The sequence below is a fragment of the Ranitomeya imitator genome, chromosome 7 (assembly GCF_032444005.1).
Source record: "Ranitomeya imitator isolate aRanImi1 chromosome 7, aRanImi1.pri, whole genome shotgun sequence".
Taxonomy (NCBI): Eukaryota; Metazoa; Chordata; class Amphibia; order Anura; family Dendrobatidae; genus Ranitomeya; species Ranitomeya imitator.
The window spans coordinates 63,838,841-63,865,164 of NC_091288.1; the positions used below are offsets into that span (position 1 = coordinate 63,838,841).

Below are 26,324 nucleotides of genomic sequence, written 5' to 3' on the forward strand. Positions count from 1 at the left end.
TACGCAGGTAAGCAGCTCAGCAGAGGAAGTGGAGGAGGAGGAAGACGAGGAGGTTATGTTACAGCTTCCCACACAGACACAAAATAATGCAATTACGACCAGCACTGCATCCTCAGCCCCAACTCTGGATGTGGCCAGCACCAGCCATGAGTGTGCAATTCTCAGGGGCAACAAGGTCTGCCTAGTCTGGGCCTTTTTTGAGACCACAAAGGATGATCCCACTCACATGCCTTGCATGGCTCACATCCTTAACCTGATGGTACAGCAATTTCTCCACCACTATCCTGGCCTGGATGCGCTGCTGCAGAAAGAATGGTCACTGTGTGCTTATTTTTGATGATTGCACTGGTTTGCACAGGTAATTGATTTGCATCGCTGCAGAGTTCTTTCGACCTACTGATTAGCCGTTTAATTTGCTATGTTGCTAAGATGAAATTCCACTCTGCACATGTTGCAGCGACTGTGACAGCAGCGGCGAGCTCTGGTGCAGTATGTCCTTTTGCATAGCCTGGGCCAACGTAATAACGTAAAATGGATGTGGTGCACAGATGAAGGGCCTCAGCACCTTTCTGCACAGATTTGAAATGGCAACTAATATGGGTAGCACTTACAATGCCGTCATCAGCATCACTATTCCGGTAATCTACATGCTGGAGCACAATTTGAATAGTCTGCATGGGGAGGCGGTGGTCCCAGAGGAAGAGGTGGAAGCATAGGAGGATGCAGAAGGGATAACAATGTCTCAAATTTCTAGACTGTCATCGTACAGGCAGGTGCCATGGGAGGGTGGCTTACAGCAATCGACAGTAGCTCATGGTACCAGACAAACTGTTAGTGAATGTCCAGGAGTCGAGGAACAAATTGAGGAGTGGGTCAATTGATGCCACTTTTTATGGTGTCTACGGTCTACTCCTAATTTTAGCTGTTTGGGAAGCTTTATGTCACCTCTTAGGGTGTTGTGTATACAGTGGGTACGGAAAGTAGCCAGACCCCTTTAAATTTTTCGCTCTTTGTTTCATTGCAGCCATTTGTAAATTCAAAAAAGTTCATTTTTTTCTCTTTAATGTACACTCCGCACCCCATCTTGACTAAAAAAAAACAGAAATGTAGTAATTTTTGGTTGTCACTGTAGTGCACGACACTGGGGACATTGAGCAGTGGAGATAAGCAGTATTATTTTTTTTCTACATGTTTTGTTTATTATGTTGTCTAGTCTCTCAAGACCACAAAGCATAATAAGGAAAGCGGAAAATTGAATAACCTGGTAAAATCTGTACAATTCGGCAAATTTGAATCTCAAGTAATCAAGGAAGTCCAGCTTCATGGACTTAAAATCTTCATTTTTATGGGTGAGCACATAAAACATTATATAATCCAAGCATTAGTCCATGTTTGGAAATACGACACATTTTTGGCGCACAATGCACCTTTACTCATGGTTATTCGAAATCATGGTGATATCGAAAATGCCCTTAAATAGTTTGCCTTTCAGGTAAACAGACCGGTAACAGTCAGATGTTTTATTGATAATTTCATTTCACTTTTTCAATCAAGCTGATCTATTACCACCATGTCTTGATGAAGGAATATAGTCAAGAATAAAAATAAAAATATTTGTTATGTTTAAAACCATGGCAATAACAAAAACAAGAAAATGTGACAGGACAGGAAAAATTTAATGAATTTTATTGAATACAAATATATAAAAACATATAATAAAATCATATAATAAAATTCCAAATTACAGACACACAAATAACAAATTGGTGGGTGAGCTACTGTAGGAACCACATTGACATGAAAATTCAGTTATGGGGTGACACACAAAGGTATATATAAAGTGGGGGAAATAAGTATTTGATCCCTTGCTTATTTTGTCAGTGCCCACTGACAATGGCATGAACAGTCTAAAATTTTAAGGGTAGGTTAATTTTAACATTGAGAGACAGAATATCAAAAATAAAATCCAGAAAATCACATTGTATAAATTATATACATTTATTTGCATTTTGCAGTGAGAAATAAATATTTGATCCCCTACCAACCATTAAGAGTTCTGGCTTCTACAGACCAGTTAGACTCTCTTAATCAGCTCATTACCTCCATTAAAGACAGCTGTCTTACATAGTCACCTTTATAAAAGACTCCTGTCCACAGACTCAATTAATCAGTCAGACTCCAACTTCTATAACATGGGCAAGATAAAAGAGCTTTATAAGGATGTCCGGGACAAGATCATAGACTTGCACAAAGCTGGAATGGGCTCCAAAACCATAAGTAAGATGCTGGGTGAGAAGGAGACAACTGTTCGTGCAATAGTAAGAAAATGGAAGAAATTCAAAATGACTGTCAATCAACATCGATCTCGGGCACCAAGCAAAATCTCACTTCGTGGGGTATCCTTGATCATGAGGAAGGTGAGAGATCAGCCTAAAACTACATGGGGTGTACGTGTTATTGATCTCAAGACAACTGGGACCACAGTCACCAAGAAAACCATTGGTAACACATTACGTTGTAAAGGTTTAATTTCCTGCAGTGTCCGCAAGGTACCCCTGCTCAAGAAGGCACATGTGCAGGCCCTTCTGAAGTTTGCCAATGAACATCTGGATGATTCTGTGAGCGATTGGGAGAAGTTGCTGTAGTCACATGAGACAAAAATTGAGGTCTTTGTCATTAACTCAACTCGCCGTGTTTGGAGGAAGAGAAATGCTGCCTATGACCTAAAGAACACCATCCCCACTGTCAAGCATGGAGGTGGAAACATGTTATGGGGGTGTTTCTCTGCTAAGGGCACAGGACTACTTCACCGCATCAATGGGAGAATGGATGGGGCCAAGTACCATAAAATCCTGAGTGACAACCTCCTTCCCTCCACCAGGACATTACAAATGGATCGTGACAGGGTCTTCCAACAAGACAATGACCCACAACATACAGCCAAGGCAACAAAGGAATGGCTCAAAAAGAAGAACATTAAGGTCATGGAGTGGCCTTGCTAGTCTCCAGACCATAAAGCTATAGAAAATTATGGAGGGAGTTGAAGCTCCGAGTTGCGAAGCGACAACCTCAAAATCTTAATGATTTAGAGATGATCTGCAAAGAATAGTAGACCAAAATTCCTCCTGACGTCAGCAAACCTTACCATCAGCTACAAAAAGCATCTGACTGCTGTGCTTGCCAACAAGGGTTTCATCACGAGATATTAAGTCTTGTTTGACAGAGGGATCAAAAACTTATTTCTCAGTGTAAAATGCAAATAAATTTATATAATTTATACAATGTGATTTTCTGAATTTTATTTTTGATATTCTATCTATCAATGTTAAAATTAACCTACCCTTAAAATTATAGGCTGTTCATGTCTTTGTCAGTGGGCAAAGTTAGAAAATCAGCAGGGGATCAAATTTATGTTTCCGTCACTGTATATATGGTTAATTTAATGATTAGTTAAAGTATATATCATAAAGGCAGTCACCCAGCAACTATGACCATATGTAAATGGACATAGATGAATTATATATAATATCGCCTACATGTACACACTGTATAAGAAAATACATCAAATGTATAATATATAGTACAATATACTGTAGCATAGTATAAAATAGAGTATAATGACGCATTTCATAGTTGATTTGTCAGGTGGGTGTGTTATCAGGTCTCCATGTTAATGTTTGCAAGCAAAGACACAGTAGTGTTTCATATGAACATTCATTCTGACAGAATCAACCTCTTCTCCAAGTATATCTCGGAATCTGTAATGATAAGGTAAATTCAGCAACATCATGGAAATGTTGAAAATACTTTACATGATATGTGTACTTGGTAAACGTCATACTATGTTATGCTGTAAATCATTACAAAAAGAATCTTTATAAATTTACCCTGTGTACAGAGCAGATGGCGGGGTTTTAAGGGGGAGGGTGGTTCCTAAGTATAATTGTGTCCATTACAAGTTGCTAAATTCTCTTCCTTAACATGACATTTCTAATTTTACATTTTTTTTGCATACACCATCCTTAATAAGTGGGCTCACTGGAGAATGATGTGCCAAAGTGTTTAAGAAATGCATGCCGCTCAATGAATTAGGTGCATTTATTAATTGGAGAGCGCCTCCATTAGAAATGTACTCTGGTAATGGACTGCAGTACATTTCTGGAGTGAGTTACATGGCTAAAGAGGCTAAGTCAAAAAATAATTTGGACACTGAAAGTGTGTATAAATTTATCTCATTATTATTTTTGAATAATAATAAAAATAGGGTTTAAAAACGGAAAACACCATAGTGTTGCATAGGATAAATAGTACAATTACAGAAGATTAAATTATACTCCAAACTGCTACTGACCACCAGCTAACATACTGTGTGCACTGGCACAAGATTAGAGACGCTTGGATTTTTATAAAGCTGCAAAATTTGTATCTATCACCTGGCCATATAGTGGACAAGCCATAACCCTAACAGACTAATATATATATATATATATATATATAGAGAGAGAGAGAGAGAGAGAGAGAGAGAGATAGATATATATGTGAATAGGTATAGGAATAGTCCCGCAATAGTCAAGGAATTCTGCCCTTAATATGACAGTAACCACACTGTTGGCAGAAGAATGAATACTTAAAGAGTGTATTCGCACTGATAAATACTTATTTTTAGTAGAGAAATGCCCAATAAATATTGTAGCCAATGGTGGCATAGTATAATGGTAATAGCAGGTAGGGGATTGAAAAACACCATAAATATTACACCAATTCTGCATATACAGTTTTGCACAGTAAAGCGCCTAAAGGCATTCATTCTTAAAGATATTTAGTCTAAAAAATATTACCGGCCACAAGACATTACTAAACTGTCTATTACCGTATGAGGTATGCATTGTCCCAGCAATAGAGATCCTGGTGTCTGTCTTGGTATTCTGCCGATGTAGGCAGTCGGATGATGCGCAAAACTTTTTTTTTTTTTTAACTTTTTGCACGCTTCAATAGTCTCCATGGGAGACTATAAGCTGCAGTTTTCCAATTGGCTCTGCTACATACAGGCGATGATCAGATTGGCTGTGTGTAGCAGAATTGCTCACATGCAATAAGCGCTGACCACTGGGTGGTGCTCATAGCAATCCGGCAGTGACAACCATATAGGTCTGCTGGAGACCTCTGGTTGTCATGCTGACACATCAATGACCCTCAATCACATGACGGGGTCCCTGATGGGTAGGATTTCCAGCACACTTGCTGGAAGTGCGCGTTAAATCCCGCTGTCAGAGATTGAGAGCGGGATTTAACAGATTAAAAGCCACTGGTGGATCTCAATTCCTCCCTCGGGTGATAGAGGCACATGTCTGATGTTCAAAACAACTGACATGTACCGGGAAAGATGTGGGCTCAGCGATGGAGCCTACATCAAAGCAGGAGACACGACATGCGCAGTAATTGTGCGGCTCATGTTGTGAAGGGCTAAAGGCATAGTTATCCAGGACTTTTGCATTTTTTATTCTCTTGGGACTAAGAATTTGCAGGTTGGCTTTTTATATTAAAGGGAACCTGTCACCCCGAAAATCGCGGGTGAGGTAAGCCCACCGGCATCAGGGGCTTATCTACAGCATTCTGTAATGCTGTAGATAAGCCCCCGATGTTACCTGAAAGATGAGAAAAAGACATTAGATTATACTCACCCAGGGGCGGTCCCGCTGCTGGTCAGGTCAGATGGGTGTCTCTGGTCCGCTGCGGCGCCTCCCATCTTCTTTCCATGACGTCCCCTTCTGATCTTCAGCCACGGCTCCGGCGCAGGCGTACTTTGTCTGCCCTGTTGAGGGCAGAGCAAAGTACTGCAGTGCACAGGCGCCGGGCCTCTCTGACCTTTTCGGCGCCTGCGCACTGCAGTACTTTGTTGTGCCCTCAACAGGGCAGAAAAAGTACGCCTGCGCCGGAGCCGTGGCTGAAGATCAGAAGAGGACGTCATGGAAAGAAGATGGGAGGCACCGCAGCGGACCAGAGACACCCATCTGACCTGACCAGCAGCGGGACCGCCCCTGGGTAAGTATAATCTAACGTCTTTTTCTCCTCTTTCAGGTAACATCGGGGGCTTATCTACAGCATTACAGAATGCTGTAGATAAGCCCCTGATGCCGGTGGGCTTACGTCACCTGCGATTTTCGGGGTGACAGGTTCCCTTTAAAAGACTATCTTATGTTTTAAAATGGTTAAAATTGCAAAGTGCTTGTAAAAACAAGCTTATTTAACTTTTCATATAAAAAAACCAACTATTCTCAAGAACAAAGCGATTCATAATTTTGTAGTTTACAGCTTATTTCCTAGGTTACTGGACACCTATCCAATGGCTGATTTCCTAGATAGAGGACGCTCTTGTAAGCTGTTTGCTTTTCAGCTAATAAATACTGTTCTGAAGCTGGATGGATCACTGGATCTGGCCAGCTTTATTTCCCTTTGCCTCTGCTAACAACATCAAAGAGAACACAGTTCGGCCCAGCAGCTCATAACATGCCGCTAGTCAAAACGGTCAATCATCAGGAGCACGCCATTCCCTTGCTAGCAGGAAAAAAAATGGCAGGGTAGCAGTGCCCCCCTGCAAAAAAACATGAGACGTAATAGCAATCTATGAAATATAATGACCAAAATAAGGCTACAAAATCATGTATATATATTGTACCTTTTATTAATACGCATTATAAACTGCTCTGCTCTTTTCACATCTTTTTCTTTTAATTGCTGAAACATATAACTTGACTGAGTGAATCCAATCATTTCTGGAATAGTCAGTTGAACTTTGGCAGGTATATCAGTGATACTATAAGAGAAAAGAGATATAATTTATCTGGCAAAGTACAAAAAATGCATATTTTAATCAACAGTGGAAAATAATAACAATACTGAGAACAAAATATGTTTTTCCATTTGGTAACAAAGAACTTTATTCAGGCTTACTCACCATGGAATACTTCCCTATCTATTTAGCTCCCTGCTTCACTCAGTAAATGCTGACAATGCATACTTACTCAGAGCAGATGCCGACAAATTCTGCCTTAATTTGTATTATTTTAGTTTTACATCTCTTGGATTCTGCTTCAAAATTCTCTATAATGTACAGTAAAAAAGGTGAAAACCCCAACCATGTATAGCAGAAAAATGCCAACGGCGACTCCGGTTTCCCATCACACTCCAAAGACATACTGATAGGGAATTTAGATTGTGAGCCCCATCGGAGACAGCGATGATAATGTGTGCAAACTGTAAAGCGCTGTGGAATATGTTAGCGCTATATAAAAATAAAGATTATTATTATTATATTATTATGAAAATGTGTAGGGTTTTATCATCGTTTTTTCCTTCCTGCAATGCATTGCTTTAAATATGTTGAAATTCCATAGCAAAATACAAATTTAGTCACTTATTTCCACGAAAATCTGCATAGAAAATGATCTGTGGGGTCTAATTTCAGTCTGTCTCTTTTCTGTTTATGACACTGGGCTCCATGAGCACAAGGTACCATAGTGTGTCCATTGTCACAGAATCTTTAGCTTTTCAAAGGAAAGTTGAACGAAAATTCTTCTCAAGTCCTTAGATGTAAAACAGTTAGAGCAAATTAACAATGTGATTTGAAACAATTTTAAAATAAATAAAATAATTATGGAATTAAAAAATACTACATCTGAAGGGATCAGTATTTTGGTAGACCTATAAAAAGTGATTTATTTATTTTTTTTTACAAACTTTTTGCATGCATAGAAAAGTGGACATCAAAAACTTACCGTTGCTTGTCTTTTAGTGGAATGGCTTCATATAAATTTTGGTACCGACAAAGCATATCATCTGTTGAGTTATCAACTTGCTGGAACAATGTATCCCAGACCTGTAAATATTTAAAAAAAAACTTTTAGTAATAAAAAACGTTACTGATGTCTTTAACATGGATGAGATGTCCACAAACCTTTGTGGGTCCAAAACTTTGACAACATAATAAGCGCCCAATACAGCAGGTTTTTAAGCCTACGGCACAGGTCAACCCACCTTAGATCTATTGACATGCCACTTAAGTCTATTTCTTATTATGTTATTCACAAATTACCTATTAGATGTTACTTATACAAGGTTTAGCCTGTGCTATGATGCCAAAAATTGCAATTTAAAGTGGCACTGCACATGAAGTACAGGTCCTTCTCAAAAAATTAGCATATAGTGTTAAATTTCATTATTTACCATAATGTAATGATTACAATTAAACTTTCATATATTATAGATTCATTATCCACCAACTGAAATTTGTCAGGTCTTTTATTGTTTTAATACTGATGATTTTGGCATACAACTCCTGATAACCCAAAAAACCTGTCTCAATAAATTAGCATATCAAGAAAAGGTTCTCTAAACGACCTATTACCCTAATCTTCTGAATCAACTAATTAACTCTAAACACATGCAAAAGATACCTGAGGCTTTTATAAACTCCCTGCCTGGTTCATTACTCAAAACCCCCATCATGGGTAAGACTAGCGACCTGACAGATGTCAAGAAGGCCATCATTGACACCCTCAAGCAAGAGGGTAAGACCCAGAAAGAAATTTCTCAACAAATAGGCTGTTCCCAGAGTGCTGTATCAAGGCACCTCAATGGTAAGTCTGTTGGAAGGAAACAATGTGGCAGAAAACGCTGTACAACGAGAAGAGGAGACCGGACCCTGAGGAAGATTGTGGAGAAGGACCGATTCCAGACCTTGGGGAACCTGAGGAAGCAGTGGACTGAGTCTGGTGTGGAAACATCCAGAGCCACCGTGCACAGGCGTGTGCAGGAAATGGGCTACAGGTGCCGCATTCCCCAGGTAAAGCCACTTTTGAACCATAAACAGCGGCAGAGGCGCCTGACCTGGGCTACAGAGAAGCAGCACTGGACTGTTGCTAAGTGGTCCCAAGTACTTTTTTCTGATGAAAGCAAATTTTGCATGTCATTCGGAAATCAAGGTGCCAGAGTCTGGAGGAAGACTGGGGAGAAGGAAATGCCAAAATGCCTGAAGTCCAGTGTCAAGTACCCACAGTCAGTGATGGTGTGGGGTGCCATGTCAGCTGCTGGTGTTGGTCCACTGTGTTTCATCAAGGGCAGGGTCAATGCAGCTAGCTATCAGGAGATTTTGGAGCACTTCATGCTTCCATCGGCTGAAATGCTTTATGGAGATGAAGATTTCATTTTTCAGCACGACCTGGCACCTGCTCACAGTGCCAAAACCACTGGTAAATGGTTTACTGACCATGGTATTACTGTGCTCAATTGGCCTGCCAACTCTCCTGACCTGAACCCCATAGAGAATCTGTGGGATATTGTGAAGAGAAAGTTGAGAGACGCAAGACCCAACACTCTGGATGAGCTTAAGGCCGCTATTGAAGCATCCTGGGCCTCCATAACATCTCAGCAGTGTCACAGGCTGATTGCCTCCATGCCACGCCGCATTGAAGCAGTCATTTCTGCCAAAGGATTCCCGACCAAGTATTGAGTGCATAACTGAACATTATTATTTGATGGTTTTTTTGTTTGTTATTAAAAAACACTTTTATTTGATTGGATGGGTGAAATATGCTAATTTATTGAGACAGGTTTTTTGGGTTATCAGGAGTTGTATGCCAAAATCATCAGTATTAAAACAATAAAAGACCTGACAAATTTCAGTTGGTGGATAATGAATCTATAATATATGAAAGTTTAATTGTAATCATTACATTATGGTAAATAATGAAATTTAACACTATATGCTAATTTTTTGAGAAGGACCTGTATATGGATAGATGGCAGACCCATTGTATAATTTTTTCGGATGGTAAACTGATCGTATCTATAATATAACGCTGGGAGCGTCACTCTGTCCGAAGCCTTTATAGACTGCGCAGGCACAAGCGCCGGCGCAGTCTGGGCCTCACAGAGTGACGCTCCCGGGAGAACGCGGTATGCGTTCACACTGAACGCACACCGCGATCTCCAACAGAGAAGCAGGGACCGCCAGGAGGGTGAGTATCGGCTATATTCACCTGTCCTGCGTTCCACCGCTGAGCGCCGCCATCTTCCCGGTCTTCAGCCTGTGACCTTCAGTTCAGAGGGCGCGATGACGCGATTAAAGTGGTGGAACGCAGGACAGGTGAATATAGTAAGTGCTGGGGGGCCTGAGCTGGCGGCGATACCGGCTCCTGACCCCCACAGCGCGCCGTGTCCCCGCCTGCTCAGGCCCCGGGATGGGTGCAGCACATGACAGGATGGGGACGCAGGATGGGTGCAGCACATACCAGGATGGGGACGCAGGATGGGTGCAGCACATGACAGGATGGGGACGCAGGATAGGGACGCAGGATGGGTGCAGCACATGACAGGATGGGGACGCAGGATGGGTGCAGCACATGACAGGATGGGGACGCAGGATGGGTGCAGCACATGACAGGATGGGGACGCAGGATGGGTGCAGCACATACCAGGATGGGGACGCAGGATGGGTGCAGCACATGACAGTATGGGGGCGCAGGATGGGTGCAGCACATGACAGGATGGGGACGCAGGATGGGTGCAGCACATGACAGGATGGGGACGCAGGATGGGTGCAGCACATGACAGGATGGGGCGCAGGATGGGTGCAGCACATGACAGGATGGGGACGCAGGATGGGTGCAGCACATGACAGGATGGGGACGCAGGATGGGGACGCAGGATGGGTGCAGCACATACCAGGATGGGGACGCAGGATGGGTGCAGCACATGACAGGATGGGGGCGCAGGATGGGTGCAGCACATGACAGGATGGGAACGCAGGATGGGTGCAGCACATGACAGGATTGGGATGCAGGATGGATGCAGCACATGACAGGATGGGGACGCAGGATGGGTGCAGCACATGACAGGATGGGGACGCAGGATGGGTGCAGCACATGACAGGATGGGGACGCAGGATGGAGCAGCACATGACAGGATGGGGACGCAGGATGGGTGCAGCACATGACAGGATGGGGACGCAGGATGGGTGCAGCACATGACAGGATGGACACGCAGGATGGAGCAGCACATGACAGGATGGAGACCATATACCAATATAAATGCTCGCCACCCGGGCGTAGAACGGGTTCAATAGCTAGTTCAAATATAAGCAAATTATTCCCCACCTAAATCACTGTAGGAACAAAGGCCCATCACAGTCACAACATAAGAGGTTGTTACACACTATTTTAGAGAAAGAATAAGGGTATGTGTACACGTTCAGGATTTCTTACAGAAATTTCCTTACAAAAACCAGATATTTCTGCCAGAAATCCGCATGCGTTTTTTTGCGTTTTTTGCGTGGTTTTTTTGCGTTTTTTCCTAATGCATTAAATAGCTGGAAAAACGCGAAAAATCCGCAAAATTAATGAATATGCTGTTTTTTTTACCGCAATGTGTTTTTTTTCGCACAAAACAAAACGCATCATGTGCACAAAAATTGCAGAATGCATTCTAAATGATAGGATGCATATGCATGCGTTTTTATCGCGGAAAAAAGCAAAAAAAAACGCAAAAAAATCCTGAACGTGTGCACATACCCTTACAGTATTTTAACTATGAAAATTGTGTCTTCAGAGAGAAAGAGGACTAAAACTCTAGTGCTCCCTATTGGATGCAGCAATCCTAAAAGTCAATGTCAACCCTTTAACGAGCCTTGTTACATGACTTAGGATAAAAGCCAAACCAGAATCTCAATTTGCAGACACTGTGTTACAGGGTCTGGTTTGGCTGAGTGAGAGGCGTCTGACCGATATCCAAGAAGTATCATTTCTCCATGCGGAGATTGACATGCTAAGTATTTTAACTAAATATCCTGACGAGGCAGTAAGTGATAACAGCAAATTTATATTTGACATGGTGATTAACTCGCTACTTTACCTGCGAAAATTGCTGTAACTTCTAAAAAAGATGGTCTATCGTACTGAAATTTGCACTGTACACCCATTGGTTCATGAGAAACTGATGTTTCAAAGCAGGTGTTGAAAATGTCCACCGTTCGCATCCAAGCATGCCTGCCTGCGCCGTTACATATTGTTGAATTTATTCAGTATGATGTCTGGGTTCATAGCCTGAATTTCTTGCTGCTTGCTCTCTCAGAGTGTCTGTAATGTTCATGCTTGTTACTATACAGTCAACCATTCAAATAGCCCCAAAGGAAAAAAATACAGTGGTGTTAAATCAGGGGATTTTGGTGACCAAAGTTCCTTGGAGATTATTCTTTCATCAAACAAGGCTTCAACACACGATTTGGACGGTAGATTTCAACTTCCAAACTTCTTTAGAACCTCACTTTGGCACCTCTTTAAAGACTCAGCTTTCCAATAAATTTTCACAATGAAAACACGCACCGCCAAACTGTATCTGTACAATGTTAACAAATTAAGAAGGAATTTGGCAAGAGTGATGTGCAAATACCACACATAGACTTACTGCATTTCTTTCTTCATGTCAGTAATTTGTCTCGTAGTGCAGGCGATCGGTGGCGCGACTAGATGGCGAGACCACTTGGGGTGAGGATGTTTCTCGTTGCTGTAGCTGAGGTTCATTTCACTCTCACTTCTCGTTACCCAAAGTTTGTTGAAGTCTATGTGTCAGAACGGTCAACTGATTATTTTAGAAATTACAGCAATTTTTTCTGGTAATGTAAGGAGTGAATTACCCTGTACTATAAGAGTCTCACTGATTGTAGAAAAACAGCGATCTAGCACTGCTTCCATACACATTATGTGCATTAAAAGGCAATGAAAAAATTGTCAAGATTGTCAAGATACAGTAGCTAATAACCTGTCTTGATAATGCTTGCAAGGAAAAAGTCTATTTCACATTGTAGGTAGAAAAATAGGGAGTTCACCACTGCACATTAAAATATGCTTTATTTGAGGTTTCAAACAGAGTTTGTGGAGACAAAGTAGCTGACAATCGTTTTGCATGTATGGCTTGCTTCTTCTGAGTCACACGCAAAATGGTTGACAGCCACTTTGTCGCCACAAACTCTGTTTGAAACCACAAATAAAGTTAATTTTAAAGAACAATGAAAAGTGCTTTATTTTTATACCTACAATAAAAGTATATATTCTCCCTACATTGGTAAGGATTAGTGATAAGAGAATTTATACGATTTTATTTGAATTCTACTCGAATATACAGAAATCAGCAATTTTGAGAATACGGCTTACTATAAATTTGCTTTGCATGGATTTAACTAAATGACGGCTGTTTGCCTGTATGTAAACAGGTTGTTAAATTATCTTCGATCGGTTGTTATTTAATACTGCAAGTCGGTTGGTGTAAACCCATCTTAAGCTACCTCTGGCATCACTGCATTCAGGTCGTCTGACAAATTCTTGCATTCAAACTCAGCGATTGGTTCAAAAGCATGTACAGCCAAGCATCCTCTTGTCTTCAATACCCGAATTGTTTCGTCGAGAAATTTGTCTAATTTGAACCAATGAGCTGCAACTGCAACATGTACCAGGTCCACAGAATCATTCTTAACAGGCAATTTCTCAGCCGGAGAGACCCTACAGACAGGGGATAGAAGATTGTGAGTGTCACTTAGGCCATCTAATCATCTTATTATATCAGCAGAATTTAGAAATTCAGTTTCGTACTCACATATATGACACATTTTTTGCCAAGGTCATTTGTTTAGCCACACTTATTTGGGATTCACTGATGTCTAGTCCCAGGACCTGTTTGAAATGGGAAGCTAGAGGTAAAGTGTAACGTCCGGTTCCACAGGCAACATCCACCGCCATCTCAAGGGGTCGTCCATTTATCTTTAAAGAAGGGTAGAGTACATTACATAAAGTCAAATGTTTATTACACTGACATAGAGTGGGTGAAATAGCTATTGAACACGTCACCAATTTCCTAAGTAAATATATATCTGAAGGTGCTAATGACATAAAATTCTCACCAGATGTTGGCCACTCCCAGCCTAAAGAAAGCAGCCCACAGCCAACCCAGAAAAAGCTCATCTATTAGATGCACCAATTCTGGCACTTTGCCCTGCTCTTCTCACTTGCCCTGTGGGGGTGGCAAGTAGGGTTCAAATTTGTGGGGTTGATGTCACCTTTGTATTTTCAGGTGATATCAAGCCCAGCAGTTAGCAATAGAGAGGTGTCTATCAGAATCCTATCCACTACTAATCCCATTTTCTTATTGTCAGTAAAGAAAAACACCCAGAATAAAATCATTTATTTGAAATAAAAATACACATTTTTTACAAATATATTTAAAAAAAAAACAATTATACTCACCTTACACACATTCCATTGAAGCCCTGGCCCCCTGTAAAAAAAACCCCCAGAAAATGTTAAACAACAAAAATACTGTGATAAATTTCTTACGGTGAACTGTGGTGAACTCACTGAGTTAATTGCTGCAGCGTGAGAATTTTTCTCACGGTGTTAGCGGTGATGTCACTGCAGTTCATCAGTCCTGCTCACACTGAAGTGAGCTGTCAACACAGCCTCAGTGACCTGTGGTAACCTCGATGACATAGCTGCTAGTCACTGATGCTGAGCTTGCAGCAGCTCATTCTCCTGTGGTTTTCAGCCTGGATGATCACATCTTGGCACCATTCTAGTTGAAAACCAATTTTCGCAGACATGGGACAGTAAGTCAGACAGGTGAGGGATATTGTTGTTTTTTATTTTTCTTCAAAAGACCATGGCTTCAATGGAATGGGCATTAGGTGAGTATTTTTGATGTCTTTTACAGGGGACCAGGGCTTTAATGGAATGGGCTTAAAGTGAGTATAAGGCCATGTTCACACTATGCGGTTTTTACTGCGGAACCGCAGCGATTTTGCCGCTGCGGGTCCGCAGCTGTTTTCCATGCAGGGTACAGTACAATGTTACCCTATGGAAAACAGAAACCGCAGTGCACATGATGCGGAAAAACCCGAAAAAAACCGCGCAGAATTGCTGCGGAAAAAAAGAAGGACGATGTCACTTCTTTGTGCAGAATCGCAGCGATTCTGCACACATAGAAATGCATTGATCCGCTTACTTCCCGCATGGGGCTGTGCCCACCATGCGGGAAGTAATGCGGATAATGTGCGGGTTATACCCGGGGTGGAGGAGAGGAGACTCTCCTCCAGGCCTCGGGAACCATATTTGTATTAAAAAAAAGAATTTAAAATAAAAAATCATGATATACTCTCCTCTAAGTCTCAGCGCTGCACGCGGCCGTCCGGTCTCAGGTTTGCTATGCGATCAGGACCTTCGGTGACGTCGCGGTCACATGACCGTGACGTCACCGAAGGTCCTGGTCGCACAGCATCTTTGGAACCGGACCGCCGCCTGCAGCGCTGAGGAGATCGGGACGTCAGAGGGTGAGTATATCATCATGATTTTATTATTTTTAACACTACTATTGATGCTGCATATTGCTGCATATGCAGCATCAATAGTAGGGGTAAATCCCGCAGCGGAACCCGCAGCGGAACCCGCAGGACAAACCGCGATAAATCTGCAGGGATAACCGCAGCGGGTTTGCCCTGCAGATTTATCAAATCCGCTGCGGGAGAACCCGCAGGATAAAAAGGAACGTGTGAATGTGGCCTAAAGGTGTTTGTTATTTTTAAATACATTTGCAAAATGGTTTTTATTTTTATTTCAAATAAAGGACTTTATTCTGTATCTTTTTTTACTGAAAATACAACTATGGGGTTAGTAATGGATAGGCATCTTATAGACATCTCTCCATTACTAACTCATAAGCTTGATGTCACCGGAAAATACAAAAGTGACATCAACCGCACAAATGTAACCCCATTTTACACTGCCACTGGGCAAGTAGGAAAAACCTGGGCAAAGTGCCAGAATTGCTATTTTAGAATGGGGGGGGGGGGGGCAATATCCATGGCCCCTTACCAGCGTGAGAATATCAGCCCCCAGCTGCCTGCTTTAGCTTGGCTGGTAATCAAAAATGGAGGGGACCCCGCACTGTTTTTTAAATTATTTAAATAATTCTAAAAACGGTGCAGGGACCCCTCTATTCTTGGTAATCAGCCATGATAACGCTGACAGCTGAGGGTTGCAGCCCCCAGCTGTCAGTTTTGCCATGCCGGTTATCAAAAATAGAAAGACCCCATGTCTTTTTTTTCATTATATAATTATTGCGCAGGTGCCACCCTATGAGTACACTCATCAGCCGACATCTGAAAGCATGGGAACAGCATCTTTTTGACCTGTGGTAATGATCTTAATGGGGTCCTGGTTCGGGTACTGTTTTGGTACCTGAACCAAACTTTTTTTTAACTGTTCGGCCAAATCCGCAGGACCTGAACATCCAGGGGTTCACCCGTCACTACCCTCAACTTAATGTTTGGTTGCACACCCTTTGGAATAAATAACTGCAATCAATCACATCCTAGAACCATCAACAAGTTTCTTACACCTCTCACCTGGAATTTTGGACCATTCTTCTTTTGCAAACTGTTCCAGGTCTCTCACATTTGAGCGATGCCTTCTCGCAACAACAATCTTAAGATCTCTCCACATGTGTTCAATGGGATACAGATCTTGAATCATTGCTGGCCACTTCAGATCTCTCCAGCACTTTGTTTCCATCCATTCCTGGGTGCTTCTTGAAGTATGTTTGGGGTCATTGCTGTGCTGGAATACCTATGACCAAGGACTCAAACCCAGCTTTCTGACACTGGACACTACATTGCGACCCAAAAACCTTTGGTAATCTTCAGATTTCATGATGCCTTGCAATCAGTCAAGGCACAGAGTGAGAGAGGTAGGAAAACAGCCCTTAAACATTTTCAAATGTCCACCATATTTGATTGTAGGTGCTCTTTTCTTTGCAGGCCTCATTCCATTTGAGGAAACAGGAAAATGATGTGCTTTACCAAAAAGCTCTATCTTGTTCTCATCTATCCACAAGACATGGTTTACACATATACATTTTGGCAAACTGAAGTCTAGCTTTCAATGATTCTGTGTCAGCAGTGGGGTCCTCCTGGTTCTCCTGCCATATTGTTTCATTTCATTAAAACATCAACAGATAGTTTGAGGTAGCACTGATGCACCCTGAGCCTGCAAAACAGCATGCATTTCTTTGGAACTTGATTGGGGCTGCTTCATCTGGACTATCCTGCATTGCAACTTTTCATCAACTTTTCTCTGCCATCCACTTTCAAGGAGATTAGCTACAGTGCCACAGGTTGTAAACTTCTTGATTATGTTGCGCTCCATACACAAATGAATATCACGATCTAAGGAGATGGACTTGTAACCTTTAAATTGTTGATATTTTTCAGCAATTTTGGTTTTCAAGTCCTCAGATGGTTCTCTTCTCCTCTTTCTGTTCTCCATTCTCAGTATGGCACACACAGACACACAATTCAAAGATTAAGTCAACTTCTCCCATTTTTATCTGGTTTAAGGTGTGATTTTCATATTGCCCACACATGTTACTTACCATAGATGAGTTTGAATGAGCATCACATGCTAGAAACAAAGTTGTTTACCCACAATCTTGGAAAGGTGCCAGCAATTTTTTCATGAAAAAAGGGGGTGTGAGGGAGAGAAATAGTCAGCTCACCATGTGTGCAGTTCAGTTGATGCAGCTGGTTGTCTCACTTGGATTAGCCCAGGATTCGGCTTGGAAACAACCCAAGGAGGGAGGATTCCATTGAGACCACGATGAAAAGGTAAGTAAAATCCACAATTTATTAGTCAGATTAAAAGTAGAAAGTGTTCACATCATCCAGTGGCTGAGCCAAACCAATGCATTTCAGCTGATGAAAGCCTTACTCATGGTTACAATGTGTAAGCTAAAGCAATGGATATACAGCTCTGGCAAAAATTAAGAGACCACTGTAAACTATTTTTGAGTAAAATGTAAATTGTTCATTTATTCTATAAACTTCTGACAACATGTCTCAATACATTTTGGTTTTTTTTCTGAAAAGGAGAAATGGTCAAAATTAAAAAAAAAAACCCAGTGCGTTCAGTCCTCAAATTAGGCAAAGAAAACAAGTTCATAATCATTTAGAAACAACAATACTAATGTTTTATTTCAGCAAGAGTTCAGAAATCAATATTTTGTGGAATAACCATGACTTTTAATCACAGCTTTCATGCGTCTTGGCATGCTTTCCACCAGTCTTTCACACTGCTTCTGGCATAAAAATGTAAATAGTTCTTCGTTTGATGGCTTGTGACTATCCATCATCCTCTTGCTTACATTCCAGAGGTTTTCAATGGGAATTAGGTCTGGAGATTGGGCTGCTCATGGCAGGGTTTTGATGTGGTGGTGTTTTAATTTCTGCCAGAGATGTATATAAAACATGTGAAGACACATGATGAGAAAGATCCAATAAAAATGTAGAATGTAAATGAGTATAAGCAAACACCTGTAGAGACTCATTTACATGCTACATTGTTATTGGATCTTTCTCAGCATATGTCAACACATGTTTTATATATACAGGTCCTTCTCAAAAAATTAGCATATAGTGTTAAATTTCATTATTTACCATAATGTAATGATTACAATTAAACTTTCATATATTATAGATTCATTATCCACCAACTGAAATTTGTCAGGTCTTTTATTGTTTTAATACTGATGATTTTGGCATACAACTCCTGATAACCCAAAAAACCTGTCTCAATAAATTAGCATATTTCACCCATCCAATCAAATAAAAGTGTTTTTTGATAACAAACAAAAAAAACAACAAATAATAATGTTCAGTTATGCACTCAATACTTGGTCGGGAATCCTTTGGCAGAAATGACTGCTTCAATGCGGCGTGGCATGGAGGCAATCAGCCTGTGACACTGCTGAGATGTTATGGAGGCCCAGGATGCTTCAATAGCAGCCTTAAGCTCATCCAGAGTGTTGGGTCTTGCGTCTCTCAACTTTCTCTTCACAATATCCCACAGATTCTCTATGGGGTTCAGGTCAGGAGAGTTGGCAGGCCAATTGAGCACAGTAATACCATGGTCAGTAAACCATTTACCAGTGGTTTTGGCACTGTGAGCAGGTGCCAGGTCGTGCTGAAAAATGAAATCTTCATCTCCATAAAGCATTTCAGCCGATGGAAGCATGAAGTGCTCCAAAATCTCCTGATAGCTAGCTGCATTGACCCTGCCCTTGATGAAACACAGTGGACCAACACCAGCAGCTGACAAGGCACCCCACACCATCACTGACTGTGGGTACTTGACACTGGACTTCAGGCATTTTGGCATTTCCTTCTCCCCAGTCTTCCTCCAGACTCTGGCACCTTGATTTCCGAATGACATGCAAAATTTGCTTTCATCAGAAAAAAGTACTTGGGACCACTTAGCAACAGTCCAGTGCTGCTTCTCTGTAGCTCAAAAGTGGCTTTACCTGGGGAATGCGGCACCTGTAGCCCATTTCCTGCACACGCCTGTGCACGGTGGCTCTGGATGTTTCCACACCAGACTCAGTCCACTGCTTCCTCAGGTTCCCCAAGGTCTGGAATCGGTCCTTCTCCACAATCTTCCTCAGGGTCCAGTCTCCTCTTCTCGTTGTACAGCGTTTTCTGCCACATTGTTTCCTTCCAACAGACTTACCATTGAGGTGCCTTGATACAGCACTCTGGGAACAGCCTATTTGTTGAGAAATTTCTTTCTGGGTCTTACCCTCTTGCTTGAGGGTGTCAATGATGGCCTTCTTGACATCTGTCAGGTCGCTAGTCTTATCCATGATGGGGGTTTTGAGTAATGAACCAGGCAGGGAGTTTATAAAAGCCTCAGGTATCTTTTGCATGTGTTTAGAGTTAATTAGTTGATTCAGAAGATTAGGGTAATAGGTCGTTTAGAGAACCTTTTCTTGATATGCTAATTTATTGAGACAGGTTTTTTGGGTTATCAGGAGTTGTATGCCAAAATCATCAGTATTAAAACAATAAAAGACCTGACAAATTTCAGTTGGTGGATAATGAATCTATAATATATGAAAGTTTAATTGTAATCATTACATTATGGTAAATAATGAAATTTAACACTATATGCTAATTTTTTGAGAAGGACCTGTATATCCATTGCTTTATCTTACACATTGCAACCATGAGTAAGGCTTTTATTAGCTGAAACACATTGGTTTGGCTCAGCCACTGGATGATGTGAACATTTTCTACTTTAAATCTGACTAATAAATCTTGGCTTTTACTAACCTTTCCATCACGGTCTCGCTGGAATCCTCTCTCCTTGCATTGAACAATTTTTTTCAGGCCCAATTTTGGAGTTTTGTGTGAAATGATGATCAATTTGCTTTTTTCTCTGTTTTCGTGATGTTCCAATACACATAAAAACGGTTGAGAGGTGTAAGAAGCTTATTAATGGTTACAGGAAGTGATTGATTACAGTCATTTATTCCAAAGGGTGTGCAACCAAACATTAAGTTGAGGATTCCAACAATTTTGTCCTGACCATTTTAGGGGTTTTGTGTGAAATTACCATATTTTGTGGATTATAAGACACACAAATTTTGTGAAGAAAATAGGAGAAAAATGTTGCATGTTATAATTCGCTTTTGTGGTAGCTTCCCTTGGGGCAGTGGTGGTGTAACAGGGTTTCAGGTGGCAAAGTCAATGCTAGCAGCGGAAGGGGATGCTGCGGGCTCTAGGCTGGTACAATGAAATGTTCAGTGGTGTGGAGGCTGTCATTTTGTGACAGCATGGAAACCCGCACCTTCCATACTTTCTAATGCTGTGGACTCCAGAAAAATGTTCGCAATGTGCAGTTGAGATCTCAGGAGCTGAGATCTCGGGAGATGAGATATCGGCACCAATTTGCGCATTCGCAGACTGCGGCGGTCATTTTCACGAAGCCATCCGCATAGAAGAGTATGGAAAGTGCATGGCTCTGGGCTTTCACAAAATGTTGGCGAAGCCATCACACTGCAAAACACCTCGTCATAGCAGCGTGGGGCCTGCAGCCATTACTTGACGCCTGTCTCCACCAGAAGCTTTTGGCAGCAGTGACCCTGTGACCCCGCTCCCCAGCAGCAGATAGGCTCCACCACAGCTGCAATTTGGATTATAAAACAAACCCCCATTTTCTACCCAAATTTGGGGGAAAACAAGTGTGTTTTATAATCCGAAAAATATGGTATGTGTTATCATCTGGTGGTTTAGGAACAACATGAGACAAGCTCTGAAGGAGGTGGTATCTGTACTGACCGCAAACCCTGAACCTAGCAGCGCAACAAAAAATAGCCGTGGGGGGTACCTGACGCTCCCTAGACCCCTCGGCACAGCCTAAGATCTAACTTCCCCTAAAGATGGAAACAGGAAACCTATCTTGCCTCAGAGAAAATCCCCAAAGGAAAGATAGCCCCCCACAAATATTGACGGTGAGAGGAGGGGAAAATAACATACGCAGAAATGAAATCAGATTTTAGCATAGGAGGCCAGTCTAGCTTGATAGATAGGACAGGAAAGGATACTGTGCGGTCAGTATAAAAACTACAAAACAATCCACACAGAGTTTACAAAATCTCCACACCTGACTAAAGGTGTGGAGGGTAAATCTGCTTCCCAGAGCTTCCAGCTAACAGAAAAAATCCATACTGACAAGCTGGACAAATATAGAATGCACAGAACAATAAGTCCACAACATGTGGACTGAAATGAGCAAAGCCAGAACTTATCTTTGCAGAACTGGTCAGGAAACCAGGAGAATCCAAGCAGAGATGTGAATCCAGCCAGGAAACATTGACAAGTGGCACAGGCTGAAGAAAGAGCCAGACTTAAATAGCGGACGATAAGTGGAGGCAGCTGATGACAGCTAACTCCAAGGAGCAGCCATACCACTAGAAACCACAAGAGGGAGCCCAAGAGCAGAACTCACAAAAGTGCCACTTACAACCACTGGAGGAAGCCCAAGAGCGGAATTCACAACAGGTATGTCTAACCTTCAGGTGCTTCACAAGAACTAAAGCAATGTGGAATGAAAAAATGAACATTTTACTTTTTCCACAAAAAAATACTTTAGAACCAAAACTTTTTTTCACAAGGGTATCAGGAGGAAAAAATGGACTACAAAATTTGTTGTGCAATTTCTCTTGAATACACCTATACCTCGTATGTTGGGGAAAGCCACTGTTTTGGCGCATGGCAGGGCATAGAAGGGTGGGAGCACCGCTTGACTTTTTGAACCCAAAATTGGCTGGAATCAATGGCAGGCGCCATGTCGCGTTTGGAGACCCCCTGATGTACCTAAATAGTGGAAACCATCCAATTCTAACTCCAACCCTAACACAGCCCTAACCTCAACCCTAACCCCAGCATGTCACTAACCCTAATTTCAACCCTAACTAAACCCTAACCACAACCATAACATCACAACCCTAACTCCAACACAATCATACCCCCAACACAACCTTAACCCTAGTGCAACCCTAACCCTAGCTCTAACCCTAGCACCAACCTTAGCCCAAACCTAACCCTATCTCTACCCTCAACCCTAGCCCAACCCTAACCCTAGCTATAACCCCAAATATAACCCCAACCATAACCCTAACCCTAGCCCAACCCCAACCCTAGTTATAACCCCAACTATTACCCAACCATAACCCTAACACTAGCTCCAACCCTAACCCTAGCTACAGCTCTGGCAAAAATTAAGAGACCACTGCAAAATGTTCAGTTTGTCTGATTTTTCTCCTTATAGGTATTTTTTGAGTAAAATGTAAATTGTTAATTTATTCTATAAACTTCTGACAACATGTCTCCGAATTTCCAAGCAATAAATTTTATATTTTTTTCTGAAAAGGCAAAATGGTCAAATAAAAAAAAAACACAGTGCTTTCAAACCCCACTTATGTTCTTCAGGGTCTTGGCTAACCCCGGAAGCTGAGATCCATGAGATTTTCTGAAGCTGGGGGGTGCTATAACTTTATTTCTCAGCCCCGTTAAAAGGCGGCTCTGAGAAATAAGTCCCCTTACTGCTACCATTAAAAGGCATATTGGCGGTCGTTAAAGGGTTCATACACCCAGACCAGGTGAGTTTTGTACCAGGAATGGAAGCACGAGATGACACATTGAAAACAATTACACATGCTCAAAAATCCCTCTAATTATTCTATAGCGTGATGCTGAAAAGGCTTTTGATAGTATTTCATGGTCTTCTCTCTTTCAAACCTTGAGCCACATCAGTTTGGATCCTTTATTTACCTCAAAAATCTAAGCCCAAAGAGCCACCTTTTCCTTGTGCAGCGTTACTGCTGCACAAGGTGGCACTTTCAGATACAAACGTCTGGGGGGGGACAGGTTCCCTTTAATTTCAGTTGTAGTGTCAGCGTGGCGGTCGCAGGACACATTGCCGGATACACAGCTGGGGATCAGCTGACGTTACTGAAACCCAATAACACTGGGTCATGTGTTTTGACTGTGCAGATGGCACTTCTGAGCAGCAACTGGCGGTGTTGGAGCCCAGGGATTGCAGTTCAGGTGGTAGAAACATGAACGCAACAGGAGACCTGGATACTGTAGCCAACCAATTTTTTAATCTGGAAGAGGAGTTGCAAATTCCTGCAAGATCCAGGCCTTGTTCATTTTCAGAAAAGTAAGCCGGTCAACGTTATCGGAGGATAGTTGCATGCAACAGTCTGTTAGTACACCACCTGCGGCACTAAAGACGCGTTCGGATAATACACTAGCAGCAGGGCAAGCCAGCACCTCCAATTCATACTGGCTAAGCTCTGGATATGTATCCAGCTTAGAGACCCAAAACTTGAAGGGGGAAGAGCCATCTGGGAGTACACTGAGAGGGCATCTGATGGAACACCATCTGATGGAAACGTTGCCTCCTGCTGGCTGGAGCCGTCTGTGATGGTGTAGACATTTGTGGCGGGCACACAAAAGTTTGCCACAGTTGGGCCATACCTGGTCTTGCCTTGTGCTGAGGCACTGCTTCTGCTCCCTGTTTGTGCTGACCTTCCTCCGCTGCCTCGACGCACTGAGCTGCTTTGTAAAGCACTAGCAGCACTGCTCTCAGTTGGACAGGAGAAAATGATGGAATGCACCAGTGTGTCTATGTACTCCCGCATTTTACGCTCCCGGTTCAACGGTGTTATGAGGGTTTGTAAGTTGTCCCGGTAGAGCGGATCTAGGAGGGTGTATGTTAGGGCTAGCGGAACGCACCGAGTAAAGATAGATGTTTTATTGAAATTTATGTGTTCGCAGCCCGGGGTCTACCGTGCAGGAGAACCTGCTGCTAGCAAACGGCGGAACTATATGGCGGTATGAACTAACTCTGTTATTTCACAGAGTAGCCATGAAAGCAAAGCACTGCGCCCTGTTAGACTTCACAGAGGCACAGGCTAACTACCCAACTGAGAGCAGTCAATGGTCATGCATGAACACAAAACTCCTCGCCAGAGGTGCCAGCATTCTAGGGCCTTATTTCAGCCAGGTCCCTGAATACATACACACACAATCTCCTCGCCGGAGGTGCCAGCATTCTAGGGCCTTATTTCAGCCGGGTCCCTGAATACAAACTTTCATGACCACACCGGCGCAAAGTACATAACATAGAAAGATACTAGCGTATGGCCGTGCGGCCATTCGAGCCTTAAATAGTTGCAGCACATACAGGACCTTCCTAGAAGGACCAATGAGTGGCTGCCACAGAGCCTGAGCACCTACAGGACCTTCCTGAAGGACCAATGGCTTTAGCTGCAGTATCTGAACATGTGACCCTCGATCTCCACTGAGAGATCTTACTCTGGGCATGCTCAGAACAAGAAATGCAGGACTTAGTCCCAGAAGCGCCTGCTCGCCGCTGCCCAGCACTGACTTCAATGGCAGAAGCTGGAAAAGCAGCAGTAACTCTTTGTACAGAGTCAGACTGAGCGAGACGCTGAGACTGACGTCTCCGCTGAGCAGGCTTCACTGCGGCAGGAGAAGAATGGGAGACCGCAGCGGAGATGGCCTGAAATTCCCCCTGTTCAGAGGCGGGAACTCGACCCCTAACATTACCCCTTTCCTAGGTCCCCGCTCCTTGGGCCTCGCTTTGTTCGAAGGCAGCAATGAGCTGTGGAGCCCAAATGTGCTCAGCAGGCTCCCAGGACCTATCCTCAAGACCGTAACCCTTCCAGTCCACCAAATAAAATTTTTTGCCACGTGCCACCTTGCACCCCAAAATAGCGTTCACCTTGTAATCGTCTGTAGACTAAACCGATGTCCCTGCAGATGACTCAGAAAACCGGGACATGTATATGGGCTTAAGGATGGACACATGAAAGGTGTTGGTGATACCTAGGCATGGAGGAAGGGCTAGACGGTAGACCACAGGATTAACCTGTTCGAGGACCTTGAAGGGACCCAAGTAGCGAGGTGCAAACTTAGTGGACTCAACACGCAGCCTGATGTTACGGGTGGAGAGTCACACTAAGTCGCCAGGAGCAAAGGTCGGGGCAGGGTGCTGATGTGCATCGGCGGAGGACCTCATTCTCTCCTTGGAGGCCCGGATGGCAACCTGAGTGTGGTCCCAAATGTCCCGTGCCTCCACTGCCCAGTCTGCCACTCTGGAGTCAGCAGAGGACACGGGCATAGGCACAGGAACCCGTGGATGATGGCCCTAATTAAGGAGGAAAGGAATCTGACCGGTGGAGTCGGCTACAGCATTGTTAAGGGCAAACTCTGCCCATGGTAACAAGGATGCCCAGTCATCCTGCCTGGCAGAAACAAAATGTCGTAAATATGTGACCAGAGTCTGATTGGCCCTCTCAACCAACCCATTCGTCTCGGGATGATAAGCCGAGGAGAGATTCAACTCAATACTGAGTAGACGACATAGCTCTCTCCAGAATCGAGACGCAAACTGGAGACCCCGGTCACTGACAATCTTGTCCGGCATACCGTGGAAGCGAAACATATGCTTGATGAACAGTGCTGCCAGAGCCCGTGCAGAAGGTAGACGTGGAAAAGGCACCAAATGAACCATTTTGGAAAAATGGTCGGTGATCACCCAGATTATGGTGCAGCTACAAGACTTGGGTAAGCCCACCGCAAAGTCCATCCCGACCATCTCCCAGGGCCTGTCCGCCACCGGCAGGGGGTCAAGCAACCCAGCTGGCCATTGCTGAAGAGACTTGTTCTTGGTGCAAGAGACACACACCCAAACATAGTCTGCGACATCACGAGCCATATGCGGCCACCAGTATGTCCTCGCCAGTAACTCAGATGTCCTTTTGGAACCAAAATGTCCACCCACCCTGGACGAGTAAGCCCAAGAGAGAACCTCCAGTCGCAAACTGGATGGTACAAAAGTCTTGCCCTTAGGCACAGACTC

General features: G+C 42.9%; 1 protein-coding gene across 1 annotated transcript in view; it reads right to left on the bottom strand.

The window, feature by feature from the left end:
• Nucleotides 1-1,670: 1,670 nt before the first annotated feature.
• LOC138645860 (uncharacterized) overlaps nucleotides 1,671-26,324 on the bottom strand; it is a 68,939-nt gene continuing 44,285 nt past the window's right edge. Inside the window, exons 2-6 of the mRNA XM_069735365.1 lie at nucleotides 13,645-13,808; nucleotides 13,337-13,550; nucleotides 7,776-7,876; nucleotides 6,677-6,814; nucleotides 1,671-3,758 (exon numbers count right to left, since the gene is read on the bottom strand). Of these exons, the coding sequence (XP_069591466.1) occupies nucleotides 3,671-3,758; nucleotides 6,677-6,814; nucleotides 7,776-7,876; nucleotides 13,337-13,550; nucleotides 13,645-13,808 (705 nt within the window). The 3' untranslated portion in view covers nucleotides 1,671-3,670. The remainder of the gene's footprint in view (nucleotides 3,759-6,676; nucleotides 6,815-7,775; nucleotides 7,877-13,336; nucleotides 13,551-13,644; nucleotides 13,809-26,324) is intronic.